Source organism: Cucumis sativus, chromosome 2 (assembly GCF_000004075.3).
Source record: "Cucumis sativus cultivar 9930 chromosome 2, Cucumber_9930_V3, whole genome shotgun sequence".
In the NCBI taxonomy this organism is placed as follows: Eukaryota; Viridiplantae; Streptophyta; class Magnoliopsida; order Cucurbitales; family Cucurbitaceae; genus Cucumis; species Cucumis sativus.
The window spans coordinates 6,348,837-6,364,171 of NC_026656.2; the positions used below are offsets into that span (position 1 = coordinate 6,348,837).

General features: G+C 34.8%; 1 protein-coding gene across 1 annotated transcript; it reads left to right on the forward strand.

Annotated features, from left to right (window-relative positions):
- Window positions 1-1,281: 1,281 nt before the first annotated feature.
- LOC101207208 (serine/threonine protein phosphatase 2A regulatory subunit B''beta) lies at window positions 1,282-14,282 on the forward strand. Its single transcript, XM_004152772.3, has 13 exons — window positions 1,282-1,888; window positions 2,254-2,496; window positions 2,668-2,773; window positions 2,846-2,945; window positions 6,773-6,878; window positions 7,511-7,601; window positions 10,271-10,412; window positions 11,188-11,335; window positions 11,521-11,630; window positions 12,703-12,859; window positions 13,042-13,167; window positions 13,257-13,406; window positions 13,603-14,282. Exons 1-12 carry the CDS (start codon window positions 1,739-1,741, stop codon window positions 13,395-13,397), a joined length of 1,620 nt encoding a protein of 539 aa, XP_004152820.1. The 5' UTR covers window positions 1,282-1,738; the 3' UTR covers window positions 13,398-13,406; window positions 13,603-14,282.
- Window positions 14,283-15,335: the final 1,053 nt, after the last annotated feature.

The following is a 15,335-nucleotide window of genomic DNA, read 5'->3' on the forward strand; positions in this document are numbered from 1 at the left end:
ATACTTTTTGCACACGACAAATGCTAAACCCTTATACGTTGGAATTTTCCATAAATCTGTCTGTCACGCGTCCTTTAATGATCTTGGTCGAGATCGACTCGAGATCTGCACTTTTCTTAGTTGAACATGTCCGAAAATCCTAATAATTTCCTTTTATGCTTCCAGACTTAATCGAACACAACCTCGAGATGGTCGGAGACCCATCTTTAAAACCTTTTTGTTTTTCAACTCGGTTGTCAAGCACCAAGATGTTCTTGCCTTAACACTAGGATTTGCTCTTTGTTTTCTATCTTGCCCGAGATTGCTCGAAGATGGCATGGGTACTTCCGTATTTTCTCTGCCTCTTCTCTTGGCTGACAAGATTGAGTCTGAACAGTTCTATCCCGAGATCTTTGGACAAACTCTTAGCCTCTTCTCAACTTCTTAGCAAGCAAATGAGATAGAAGATACATGTATTATAAATTAAGTTTTTTTAGTAGCAATCTTGTTAAAATTATATATTCATTTATTTGTTTAAATTAATATTATATATATATATGTGTGTATGCATGTATATGTATATATGTATGTATGTATGCATGTATATGTATATATTTGTTTATATATTTATATTTATATTATGTTTTAGTATTAATTTAGTAAAAGTAAATTTAGGCCTGGAACCTCACTTCGTTAAAACTACGTCACCCTACGTCTCACATCTCTCTACGTTACCCTCTCACTCATCTCAGCTTCTTATCTCACGTCGTCGCCAACGTTACCCTCTCCCTCTCGTCTCGACTTCTCATCTCACACCTCTACTTCTCCGTGTTTGCCGCTGTTAACTTCTCATTTCACCATCTTCGATTGTCTCTCCTCCACTCTCAATGTTAGCGATTATTTATTTTGAGTTATTTTTTCTTCATTTAAAATTTACTAGATATGCATTTTTTCTTCATTTAATATAACCCGACAACCCAACCTATTTACACCCTTAGTTTACATATTGTTATAATTGAGACTATAATAATTTGTACTACAAACACGTAAAATTATAAACAAGAGTGTGATAGTTTACGACTCAAACACAAACTATAAAATCACAATTTAGCATAAGTAGATAGTATAATAACTATAAGATAGTAGATGATAGGCCTTATAATTTTGGTTGTATTTAGAGTTTAGTATCAATAAAGGTAAAACTAAAAAGTAATTACCACGTGATATGCACACGTGATTTCGTATACCGTATTTTAGACTCCTTAAACACCATAGGAAACCGCGCTCCCTCTTTCCTTTAGCCATTTTCTTTCCATTTCTTACAAGAAAAATACTTCATCTGTTTGCTACTACTTTCTTTCTCTTTTTCTATTTCTTTTTCATTTTCTCGAGAAAATTTTCTCTCTCTCACAGTTTTCCCCTCTCCCTGAAATCGCAATCGATCTCTCTCAAACAGTTTTTTTCTCGCTTTCCCTCCTTTTCCCAGCCCCCAATCACTCATTTCAATCTCGTTGCCACACCCACCATACCCACCTTCACTTCCCCAAGATCTGGGACTTTCTTCTGTTCTCTGTAGCTCTGAATCTGATCAACAAATTTCTGGGTTGCATTCCTTTTTGTAATCTTGATTTGTTCTTCTTCAGGATGCTTTGAGATTTATTGCCTTTCCAGGGTTGGAATTGGCATCTAGGGTTAACTGATTGGTGGGGTGTTGGTTGATTTCGGTACTGGTTCATGCGAGACTCACGCTCTGGTTTCGATGAATATGGAAATCTCTTGCGATGTGGCGTCCTTGGACGCTGAATTGTTGCAGCTGGCGGAGGTCTCTCCTTTGTCGATTAAATCCAATCCTGATTTTGTCGAGAAGCTGTTTGAGCAGTGGCTTTCGCTTCCTGGCACTAATCGCTTGGTACACATCCTGTTCTAACCTTGATTTTCTTGGATGACAAAGCTTGTTGAATTGGGGAAATTGGTAAATCATGGATTTTTAATATTTGGATGGAAATCTTGCTTTTTTATTTAAAACTTGTGAATTTGAGCCGTGTTAGTCATTGACACTTACGAATATGTTACGTGTGCTGAAAAGATCATATCTAACTGAGTGTCTGGATGCCAGTTTTGGGGTTTGACAGTTGCATTTCACTTTTTTCTTTTTCTATTATTTCTATTATTTCTATTTTTGTGTCCTTGATTTTAGTTCGCATTGCTTCATCTGTGGTTTGGGCGTGTATGGAATGTAATCGTATTCATTATTTATCTATTGTATCTGTGTAGGTGACGTCACTGCTTAACGATGCAAAGGCTGGTGTACCCTTGAATGTGCCTGGAAATTCTTCTAGTCCTCATGCTTCTGCTAGCAATTCGCTGCCTTCTATATTTCCTGCTGGGAGTGCTCCTCCTCTATCACCCAGAAGTTTATCTGGTTCCCCTCGGGTGATGAGACAGAGGGTGGGCCCTTCTAATTTGGGTTCCCCACTGAAAGTGATTAGTGAGCCAATTAAAGAACCAATTCCGCAGGTTAGGTGCAGAGTGTACTTGATTATCTTTTGTTAATAATTTTAGAGCTATGCTTCAATTTGGTATGCATTTTTATGCTTCTTTTATCTATTTACATTTACCATTATCAGTTGAATTTGATTTCCTGGGATTATGATGACTGCTCTAATTGGTCAGCTTTACATATTGTAGTTTTACTTCCAAAATGGACGTCCAGCACCAATTGACATAAAAGAGCAGTGCTTATACAGGATCAATCAGGGTTTTTATGGACACTTGGATGGATTACAGATCCATGGTGAGATATCTCAGAAATTCATGTATCGTCTCATGTCTCCAATGGACACTAACTCTTCTTTTGTAATGCCAGAATTTAGGGCAATCACAAAAGAAGTATGCAAGCTGCCATCATTCTTTTCCACTTCTCTTTTCAGAAAGATAGATGTTAATAGCACTGGCATTGTGTCAAGGTAGGTTTCTCTTGTTACTGAAGAACACTGTGTCTAGCTTAGCTGTTGTCTCTCTCTGTTTCTCTCTATTTTCTTCCCCTACGAAATATTCCATAAAATGTTGCTAATATGCTAGACTTTGCTGCTAACACTGTTGTTGTTGCTAATAGGCAATAGATTTGTGAGGAAGAGTGAATGATTACAAAGCTACAAATATATTCAGCCTTCAGAAAATTGTAATTATTCAAATTACATATTTTCTACTTTTGTTTTTTGTAGACCTTTCTTAAATGAAATCCTAATATCTTTTTCAACTCTGGGGGTTTAATTTTAGAATCTTGACCTTCAACTTGCCTTCTTATTTTCTTGCCCTTTGATGTGATCAATGTAGGGAGTTTTCGTCCTTGGATGTTGCCGAAAATATTATCTAATCTACAACATTTGTTTTAGTGGGGTTGCTTTTGTGGGCTTGGTTTTTTTTGTATGTATTCTTTATTTATTTTCCCCCTAAAGTTGTTGATTGTATATATTATATGTATAAAAAAAGGGAAACTTTTAAAAATAGTAGATTTTACAAAATATTTACAACCTATAGTAAATTCTATCACTGATAGTCATTGATATACTATAGTGATAGAAGACTATCAGTAATAGAATCCAAAATTTTGCTATAGCTTGTAAATATTTTAATTTATTTTGCTATTTTTAAAAATGCCCCATAAAAAAATTGTAGGGAGATTAGATAACCTTTTGGGTTTTTGTTCCTTCAAGTCCTTTTTAGTCCTAATAGTTGGTTTGTACTTAACGGTGAAATTGAATTGGGGGATTTTGTTAATTCTAGTTTTACAATATTGTTAAATCCCCAATTAGCACTGGTCAGTAGACACTTTTCTTAAAACGGAAACAAGATTTTCCTTTATTTAATAAATTGAGTCTAATGCTCGAAGTATAGAAGAGGAAACAAAACATAAAACTCAAACTTGCCCATAAGAACAAGAAATTTAAGACAAGCCCCCCTGAAATCTGGATTTTTCTTATGACTAAATGAGCTTTCATTGAGAAGAAAGGAAAGAAAAATTTCTAGTTTTAGGTTGTAGAGTGGCAATGAGTTTAGATTTTTTGGAGGATATTTGGACACTGTTTACCAGAAACCATTCCCCTGATTTCTTTTACCACCTTGACTTGCTTCGCTTCTTGGATTGGAAGTAAAAGACTTTCGATGTGTTAGTGCTGGAATGCTCTTAATTACTACCAGAGGCTAGAATGTTTTTCACGGATTAATAAAAATGTTTCTTATCCAAAAAAAGAATGAGGTCATGGTTGAACTATGGGGTATGTTAAGATGTCGCAAATGGAAGCAACATTAAGAATAGAGGACAAGAATATGACATTACTCAATATTGAAGGAAAAAGAGTGGTCTCGGATGTTGAACTCCACCCCAAACTCCAAGCCTTCCTTTGCTACAGGCCATTGCTATCACTTGACTTGGTTGATGTCATACTAAAGTAAGATGCTCCTATTGGGCGAAGGAGTGAGATCTAGAGTTAAAGGAGGGAGGCCTTAGTTTGACGACCATACTTGAACAGGATTTGTTCTATAGATTACACATCTGTATCTTTGAGTTATAAGGGAGGCCTTAGTTTGTAAAGAGGAGGTCAAATGAAAGTTAGGCTGTGCTGGTTGACAAGCATAATTTGGTGCAGCTAGGGAACAGTCTTGACAATATTTTTTGTTCTTTGGAGGGATTTGGTTTCCACCAAATTCCATGGGTGACAGGACCAGAGTATTAATGTACCCCAACATCATTTGAGTCTGGAAAAACTGATTGGAGTGTTAGCTACGTGAAGGGAATTATATTATTATCATATTTTGTGTGCTAAGATAGAAGCATGTTTTGACCACTAACTTGAAGCTGGTGGAGTGGACAATTATAGCTTACTTAATGTTTGAGGCTCCAATTAAAGTAGTTGGTGTCTCCAACTATTATAACATGTAATTGACTAATTATTACTATTTCGATTCTATCTTTGCTATATTGTTTACTATTTCCTATTGCTTTTTTTCTCTTTGTTATAGTGTTTACTACTTTGTACTTAGACTAAAACAGTGCACCTTAAACACAGATTATTATATCCATACTAAAATAGCCATACCTCAAACACTCAATATTATAACCAACAGTAGTAATCGTTGATTATAATAACCAACTTTGCCCCCCAAGCACCTCTAAGATTAGCTTGCTTTGATCTAATTTGATTTGGAGGTTATTGTAATGAAAGGTTTAATTGATTGGCTTATGAAAATTTTGGATATTAATTGACTCAAATCATAATGCTAAAGTTGGAAAATCGAAATAAGGGTAAAGTTTTGGGTTTTAATTGCTACAACTATTAGTTTAGGGTTTTAGCTGATGCAAACCCCAAAGTTTAAAGGTAAAAATTGATACTTGCCCTAAACTTTATAGTAATTTCTTACATAGGTAAAGCAATAATCTAATTATGGACCCAATATGTTAATAAACTACAAAGCTTAAAACGTTAAATACTAAATAATCAACATTTAATTTTGATGAATTTTTTTATGGTGGGGATTAAATTCTTACAAATTTGAAAAAGGACTTGGTTGTTACAAAATTGTAAGTACAGGCACTAAATTGTTACAACTCATAGTTCATGAACTAAATTGCTAGCTCCACAAAGGCTTCGAAACTAAAAGTGAATTTTAACCTATAAAAAGCTTGGGAAGGGATAAAAATTTCAAATTTGGCCATGGCTTCAATATGAAAGGATTGCTAGCCATGGTGGTTCAAGATTTTGATGAAAAGTTGGAGATAGATGGAATAGCTATGCAATGAATGGAAGAGGAAACACCAGAGATGAGTGACAGCGATGAAGAAGTGGATGGTGGGGATTTATTGTTGAGTCGGTTGGTGTGGTTGGATTGGATGTGCCTAAGACCTGGAAAAATGTGAGAGAAACTGGTGTGTTAAGCTGTGGTTGTACTGATTGATTGTGGCATAGTGCACATTCTCATCCCTTTGGAATTGGTTAAGGAGGTGAGCTTACCTTTGAGTGAGACATTGTCCTACCAAACTCTTTGAAGAGATCTAACCAACAAGCAGGGGCATTGGGTTGTAGCATAAAGAGATGCAAATTATATTTTGTCATGTATTTTACACAAAAGCCTTTAGCTGGGAGAGAATGCATGCAGCACTTCTTCTTTCCAATGTTTCGATATCTACAAACTTTTTTGGGATGTTTTTGTGGGCTTGTTTTCTTTTACGTTTTCTCAATTGGAGTTGTTGCTTTCAATTTTTTTTTACAAAAAGGAAATCCAGAAATGGCCCCCATATTTACATACTGAGGAGATTCATTGTCAGCATAAAACAAAAGAACCTCAAAACTCCTTTTGGACATGGGTAATACCGGGTTTGTCAGGAATAAATAGCTATATTGGTTTGGAATGACTTTTAGGTCATTGACAAGCTAAGACTGGAAAATGAAGCTACCCATGCACTATCCTGCATGCATTTTTTGGTTGATTTAGTTTGCATCAGCGTGGTTGGTGGGTTAAATACAGTATTATAGTGGAACATTCTGTAGTTATATGGCACATTCAAATTGTCAGGATGAATGGGATTTTTATATGTCTAATGGTTGTCTTGTGAGGTTAGTTGAAACACTGACAGACAGACCTTAGCAATTAATTATTAAAAAGAGGATCTTTTTGGTTTCTTTTTGCTAGATTTTCTTCTACCTAAAATATTTGTCACATTTTTGTAAAAATTTTACCATCATCACCATTTATTCGATACACAGAAAATATCATCATCGTAACTATGTTGCAGGGATGCTTTTGTCGAGTACTGGATCAATGGAAATATGTTGACACTGGATTTACCAACCCAAATTTTTAGGATTTTAAAGCAGCCGGATCTCAAGTATCTGACTCAGGTTTCTTTCTGTTCTTAATCATTTACTTTCTTCTCTTATCTCCTGAGTCCTGGTTATTCAATTGTTGAATTAATGTTGATTAACATATTTATCAAAATATTTGTATTTGTTAGATTATTGATTCTATGGAAGAAAGTTATTTTTTTATTGTCGGTATAGGCATAAATTACAAGTTCTATCAGTTCATTCTCCATCCGCCCTTCAGCCAATAGGGAGAGGCTTTTTATGGCGTGCTGGGGTGTGTGTGGTTATTTTGGGCGGAGGAATGCTAGGGTGTTTAGGGGTGAAGAGAGGGGGCATAGTGAGATTTGGTCAGATTTCACGTCTCTTTGCGCGTCGGTTCGAAGAATTTTTGTAACTATTCTATAGGCAACATTTTACTTAGTTGGTCCCCCTTCCTTTACTAGGGTTGTCTTGTGGGCTGGCTTTTTTGTATGCCCTTATATTATTTCTTTCTCAATGAAAGTTGTTTTCATCAAAAAATCATGTTACTTCTTACCTATATTATTGCAACCAAAGATCATATCCAGTGAATGGTTAAAATGAAATTGATATCATTCTGAAGTAAGCATAAATGTGTTATACATTTAATCTTGTTCTCGGTAAAGTTGAATGTTTTGATTTGATTACAGGATGATTTCAAACCTGTCCTTCGAGAACTTTTAGCAACACACCCAGGGCTAGAATTCCTGCAGAGCACTCCAGAATTTCAGGAAAGATATGGTTGGTGCTTCTTTGGCTGAATTGTCCAACTTTAAATGGATGATATTTCTGTTTTGCTTTGTGCTTTCTTTTCCCTTATACTTGTGTTCATCTCTGGTTAGTTTAGTTGACTCGTTTCATTAATTTTTAAACCATCAAATCTCTTTCATCATGATATTTATGTGAAATATAAATATTTGTTTTCTTTACAAACAAATCCTGAAACCCACACATTTCTTTAACCATCTTATTCCTTTTTTTAAGAAGCCTAAACCATCTTATTCTTTGGACTTCAATGCCATGGTTTCTTTATTTATTGTATACCTCATGGCCCATAAGGTAGAAAGCCTAGTGAGTACTTTATGATCTTTATTATGTCTTATAGAATGGGTTTTAAGTTCTTAATGTAGTTCACAATTTTAATGTTTGCGTAGCTATATTATACTAATGGAATATTTATGTTATCTCAGTAATTTTTCATTTTACAAGCAAAAAATCTGTCTCCGTCACAAAGTTGATTCCAATGTTGAGTTGGTGGCTTGTTTCTAGCTTATATGGTGAATTTTTTTTTTGTTTTTTGTATGCCCATCTGTATCCTTCCTAGTTTTCCTCATCAATTCAAGCTTTCTAAGATAGGATTCATATCTGTTCATCTGAACCTCTGGACTAGTATTTTTATATTGAAGATATGGTTCAAGAGTTGGTATTCCCGTTTTGTTATCCCATGTCCTTTGGTTTGAAAAGGCCTTGGTAGGATTGTTGCTTTATACGGTTTCCCTCCTTTTTCAAGCAAGATAGAGATAGTCCGGAACTTCAAGGTTTCAAAATACTGGTTTCGAGATGGTTGGTTATTGGACTGCGTTGTATGGCGCTATCTTACGGAGGTAGAAAATTTTTATCAATTCTTGCTGGTGCTGGTGTTAGTGAAAAGGGATGGACGTCTCACTTGTTTGGATTTGCTTAGAGATTTTATTAAGCAATATGAAGATCTTGCTATGCTTTCAAATCATCAATTGGTTAATCTTCTTAAGATGAGTGGATTTTGGTAAAGGAAATATGGTGTTCACTAGCCTATATAAGGTCTTATCCTAGTAGTTACCTCATTCTTTTTTGGGTAAGAATAGAAAAGGGAATGGTGGAAGTAGATTGGAGTTCAGTTATGGTAATCTCGAGGCTGTTAGGTCATGATGATTGGATGGTAATCAAACATCACTTTGAAGCTTCTTTTGTTATAAAAATCCGTTTGTGGATTATAAAGGCTTGCTTAAGATGGAAGGTGGGAAGATTCTTGGTGGTTTTGGAAAATAGAAGAAATTTGGTTTTTTTCATGAGAAAATTGAGATATGTCAGCAGAGAACAATAATATGCCTAACTTTACTATGTGATCTGGTGGCACCGTTCGGTGTAGCTTTTAGACTTATATTTGAAGTATTAGACTCATGGATGCATTTAAGCCATTGGGGAGTCCCTTATCGGTATATCTTCCTCGGCCTTTAATAGATTGGAATGCTGTTCAGCCAAAATGTTAATAAGTATATTTGTGGTTTTGTTCTATTGGCGGTAGAAGAAATAATTTTATTAGTGCAAATGAGTAGGCAAAGGGTTGTTAACAGATGACCAAGAGATGGAGGACGAGGTGTGTCATTACTTCTCCACTTTGGCTCAGTTGGTTTTAGTTCTTGAATAGCTTGTCGTTTGCTACTTCTCCCTATTGAAAGCTCTCATGGCTTTGATAAAATAAAAATGATGGAAAGTTGATGCAGTACTTCTTTTGGGGCAAGGGTGAAGGTGAAGGGCATAGGTGCAATCATCTTCTTAATTGGAGTAAAAGATTTGATTTCTTCTTTGGGCTACTTGGCTGAATATCGCTTGATCGTTTATTCATTGTCCTTTTCTCACTTTGGCTTGGCATTAGTTGTTTAAGGAATTCAACTTTCTTTTTCCTTACCAAGTAGAGTAAATTATTGGCTGCTTGAAATCTTTGGGGGGTGGTTACGTAGAGACAGAGAAAGGGTCTTGTGGGCTATTGCACTTAAAGAGCTTATTTGGAACTTGTGCCTTGAAAGAAATTTGCATTTTCGAGTATAAGTTTTCTTTTGACTCATTTTCTTGCAAAGCTCGGTTTACAGCCTGCTGGTGATAGACAAAACAGAGGAAATTCTTTTGTAATTTCAGCTTATTTATGATGATGATCCAATTGAACTGGAAAGCCCTGTTAAAGCTTTGTTGTCTTGTTTTCTGAGGGAGTTCTGGGCTTTTTGTCTTGTCTTCCCTCTAGCCTTTAGCTGTCCTTTTTTGGTCCGCTTTGTGCATAACACACATTGTTTCTTATCTAAAAAAATATGGCACTGGTTTGCTGTTGTCCTGCTGTGCAGTTCATCCAGTTGTACAGATTGTTGATTTTTTTTTCGTTTGCATCAGTTGAGTTGACATTAGCATTGTTGGTTAGGCACTGGTGTGCGTTGGAATTGACCTTGCAGTCCATGGCAGATGCCTGCTGTTGTATACAATTTATGTTTTAGGCAGGGGCTTGATACTGGGTTCCCTCAACTCAAGGCTTCTTGCTATGATACATCATCGTAAACCTGCTTGATTCCAGATTCTTTTTAAATTCACTGTTATAATGCAACCCGACTATCTTTATACCTTTTCTTTTCACTTTTCTAATGAACCTTTATTTTGTGAACCAGCTGAAACAGTAATATACAGGATATATTACTATATAAATAGAGCGGGAAATGGTCAGCTTTCACTTAGGGAGCTCAAACGTGGAAATCTGATTGATGCAATGCAACATGCTGATGAAGAAGAGGATATCAACAAAGTTTTGAGGTAGGTTTATGGATGAAGATTTTTTTTGCTTGTGTTGTGATAAAACGAAAGAAATGGCGAATGTTACACTCGTGAGTTTCGTTCATAAAGCATTCCAATATATAACTCCTTTGCGCTGCATCATCGTTTTTATCTCCCCTTTCATATTTATTCTCATTCTTTCTTCTATTTTATCTTCCTCATGATTGTACTATTGTTTCAGGTTCTTTTTTGTTTTATATGAGTCCATTGAAGGGTTTCATGAATTCTCTCAAGTTTTTGTTGGACGATGGATTTATATCTTTCTTGTAACTTCGAGTTAGTGCAGTTGTTTCTTCAAAAAGAAAAGCAAGGGTTTTAGTAATGCTAGTATCCCTGATAGAAGAGAGCGTAAGAATTTGATGGTTGGTGTCAAAATAAGTTGCAATTGGGTAACTGTATCTCAGATTATGTTGAATCCAAGCACTAAAACGAATCCCACCAATATGAATCTCTCTTTCTCTTCTCTCTAGATGCGGACTATTAAACATGTGAAAGATAGAGATGACCCAAGGATTGTCTTTTCATCTCAGAATGTTGGGATAAGAAGAATGCTTTTTGAACCTCTTAATTATACTTAACATATTAGTTCTCTTTCCAACCACCCCCCCCCCCCCCCCCAAAAAAAAAAAAAAAAAAAAAACAGAAGAGAGGACATGTATAACTTCTATTTTCAATTTGCATGTTATGTTGATGCATATGCTTTCTCAGGTCTTATCTTGATTGTTGTTTAACATGCAGTAATCGTTAATTGTAGGTACTTTTCTTATGAGCATTTTTATGTAATATATTGCAAATTTTGGGAGCTGGACATGGATCATGATTTCTTGATTGATAAGGAGAACCTTATCAAATATGGAAATCATGCACTTACCTACCGGATTGTCGATAGAATATTCTCTCAGGTTTGTGAATCATCTGGTATATTGCCCTTTTAGAAGTGATTCATTTAACTAGATAATAGGTTTCAGTTCTAAATGGAACTTCCTTAGAATCTCTGTAAGACTTTATTCCTTTTCTCAATCGCTGTTTTATTTATGAAGTGAGTACTAATGTATTAAATTCTATAAATGGTTCCATGGGCTCGTAGGTTCCAAGAAAGTTTACCAGTAAGGTTGAAGGTAGGATGGGATATGAAGATTTTGTTTATTTTATATTGTCTGAGGAAGATAAATCATCAGAGCCTAGCCTTGAGTATTGGTATGTTCATTCTCATTATCTCTAAATCTTAAGTGAATATTGGTGTTTTCTAATACTTTTACCAGGTCGTATTAATTGTTTGTAAGATGGCTCAAGTCTTCAGGCATTATTATTATTTTGGATAACAATTTAATTATTCTTGAAATTACAAAAGAGGAGAATGAAATCCAAATCCTTAACCAAAGTAGTTACAAAAGATTTCTCTGATTGGTAACAAGATATACAAAAGTATAAAATTTGAAAAGAGGCAACAGTTGACTTTAAGATATAATTAAGTTGGTGATACTATTCATAGAGTATTAAAAAGGTCTCTCCTTGCGTTGAAAAGTTCTCTGATTTCATTTTTTCAAAGTGACCCAAAAGAAGGGTTTGATAAAGTTCTGTATAAACCACACTTTGGCTTTGATGAAGTTGAATCAAAGATGCTTCTTCCCTCAGTTTTCAGGCATTATAGCCAATAAATTTGATGAAACGTGTGCAAATTTGATTAATGGCTTCCTTTTTACCTTTGTCCAAGGGATTTTTCCTTTATTTTTTGTATTCAGCTTATTGGATAGCCCTTTTTTAAGATTTGCTCTTTGGTTTCTCCTTTCTCTGGACATTTTTTTAAGTTCAGGTCCAATAGTGCATTTATTATTGTGAAGATGAAAGAAAGTTACAAATTAACGCTATTTGATTTGTTCATTCATTACAGTTCTGAAATTATAGTTTGTCTCTAAAGGAAGTGCTACTCAACTAATGAATGCATTTTTATAAATTTTCATTTACGTTTTGGTTTTGGTCAGAGCGTTGTATGTATATAATTTTTTTGGCTCTTGGTTAAGTTGTTTATAATACTTGAGGAACTTACTCTAACTATGTAAGCTTTCATTTTTTCAATTGATATGTTTCCTTGTAAATATAAGTGTGTGTGTGGGTATGAGAGAGAGAGAGAGAGAGAGAGGACATGGTTTTGTACGCATACACATCCTTTTTACTGAATAACAGTAAGACATCATATTTTTAGTTGCTTTCAATTTCTTGAGCATGTTTTTGACATACCTATTGTGATGATGCCTTGTTTTTTTTTTAGGTTCAAGTGCATAGATTTGGATGCTAATGGAATTTTAACACGGAATGAATTGCAATTCTTTTATGAGGAGCAGTTACATCGTATGGAATGCATGGCTCAAGAACCTGTGCTTTTTGAGGATATTTTGTGCCAGATAATTGATATGATTGGACCAGAGGTTCAGCTTCTACTCCTTTATTAGTTTTGTTCTCCTGTATTAGGATGTTTGTCCAATGTTTTTGAAGAATATCATGAAAAGATATCCTATTGGTATTATCATCTTTGAAAGCTTATCCAAAACTTCTATAAATTAATAAAGGATACGATTGTGCTTTACACATTGTTTGTTCTTGCTTTCAGAATGAGACTTATATCACTCTGCGAGATCTAAAAAGCTGCAAGCTTTCTGGAAGTGTTTTTAATATTCTTTTTAATCTGAACAAATTTATGGCCTTTGAAACGCGTGATCCATTCCTTATCCGCCAGGTAGATGAATGTCTATTTTACGTGGTCATTGCACTAGGAACAGCTATGATAACATGGCAGGTGACAGTTTTTGACCTTATGGCGTGCAGGAACGTGAGAACCCTACTTTGACAGAGTGGGACCGTTTTGCGCATAGAGAATATATTAGGCTTTCTATGGAAGAAGATGTTGAAGATGCCTCCAATGGAAGTGCAGAGGTTTGGGATGAGTCTCTTGAAGCTCCATTCTGAGTGAATTGGGTAAGCTAATAGTTTTTTAGGACAATAATTACTGTCATGAAACAAGTAGTTGAAACTCAGTTCAAAATAATCATAAAGAGGTCTTAGTATTCTTTTGTGCTTAAAACAAGCTGATATTCCAGCATTTACGTAATAAGACTTTATTTCCCATTGAAAGGTTCAAAATGTAGAGTTTCCTTTTGGCTCTCTTTTTCAGGGAGCAGATGTATAAGCGGCTTGGCTTGAAAATTTTCGTTTTTAAATTGGCCACCAGTTGAAGAAATGTACCCATGGATCAGTTCTTATGAATGAGATTGCAGACCGCCACAAACAACCATGTTAGAGGGGAGGGGCCTTTGCAGCTTTTACTTATGGAATGTCTTCTCTAATGTTGTTGCTCTTCTCAAACACGAATTGCAGGTCTCCGATCGCTGCTTTGACCAATTGCAAGTATCGCATGGGAACATCCTGTAGATTGTACTGATACGACATTCTGTAAGTGTTGTTTGCTTGGCACAGGTCAATAATTCAAGGCCATTTATTTAGTGTAGAACACTGCCTTCCTTTTTTCTCCCCTTCAATCTAAGCCTATTTATATAGATAGATATCATCTAAGCCCCTTCTTTTTGCTTGTAATTTTATTCTGTTTCCCAAAAAACGAAAAAAAAAAAAAAAAAAACGAAAGAAAAGAAAACTCTTCCCTTGATTGTCTTGGGTGGTTCTGCGATGCTTTCATTTGTATGACTCTTTATTTTGAGTGAAAGGGCGGGTCAGTCTCTACCTTTTATATCTTTTTTTTTTTTTTGTGTAAGAGCTGGGGATTCTTCTTATTTATGAATATTCATTTTAAATGGTTCCTTTTTTTCCCTCACTTGAAAGAAAGACTTCTCTTCATCATCTCTCAAGTTAATAGTCATTATTTTCCTTGGTCAAGGTCCTTGACCAAGGATGTTTATTTTCCAATTCATCTTCTCATTTAAGCACTTTTGTAATTTGTTTATATCCAGAGCTATTTCAAATCTTGAAGTTTTGGTTGAGAGCTGATCAATATCTATTACATACTCTTTTTTCATTCAACATTTGACATAGTGTTTTATGTCATGAACTTGACATCATTATTAATTTTCTTTTGATAGCAAATAATGCAAGTAGTATGATTAGGTTGAAATTTCAAACACAACCGTGTGAAGGATAATTTCGTTATCATTTGTATCCTAATTTTAAAGCTTATGAATTATGAGAATACTATACTCACTTTGTTTATACCAATAAATTATCTTCTAAATATTAGTTGACTTCTAGTAGATTATACTCTACATAATAAAGTAAGTTTTTGTACCAACTTTCCTCCCTCGAAGTCTCAGCCACTCTCACTTCAAGCATGAGTTCTCAAACCTTACACTCAAATGACTAAAACCTAAATCCCAAAACTATTGACAAAAGGAGGATTCAAACTAGAGATTATATAAGTCTTTCCCACTTTCTGTGTTTAAATATTTTCAATATTCCTTCAAACATTTGCATTTGATTTGCATGTGGTAATGTCTTGTATACTAAATATATCTATGGATTTTGGTGTATGATATTTGGAGTTCATGCTGAAATATTATAGATTATGGTTGTTTTTTAGCAGTAAACTATTTTATTCTTGGTTATAATGTTCGTGTGATTGTGGTGTACGTTACATGATTGTTTTCCACCTCTCTTTTTTACTTGTAATAGTATCATAAATATCATATTTTGTCAACAACGTATATCAAATGGATTTATTTAAAATTTTAGTGCACACAAGCTCATACAGCTATTAACGTTGTACCCCAAAACTTGGAAATTTGTGGAATTATAAAAGTTTTGTTGGAAGATTGATTTTCTTCTTTCACATGTTAGTAGATAAAAGTCTGAAAATAATATTTTCCCTATATATTTTATCAATTATTTTCTACTGTTCAA

Excerpts from the sequence above, each read along its gene's own strand:
- LOC101207208 (XM_004152772.3), top strand. The coding sequence starts at position 1,739 with ATGAATATGGAAATCTCTTGCGATGTGGCGTCCTTGGACGCTGAATTG. Across the intron at positions 1,889-2,253 it reads TTCCTGGCACTAATCGCTTG|GTGACGTCACTGCTTAACGA; the intron begins GTACACATCCTG and ends GTATCTGTGTAG. Across the intron at positions 11,336-11,520 it reads TCGATAGAATATTCTCTCAG|GTTCCAAGAAAGTTTACCAG; the intron begins GTTTGTGAATCA and ends ATGGGCTCGTAG.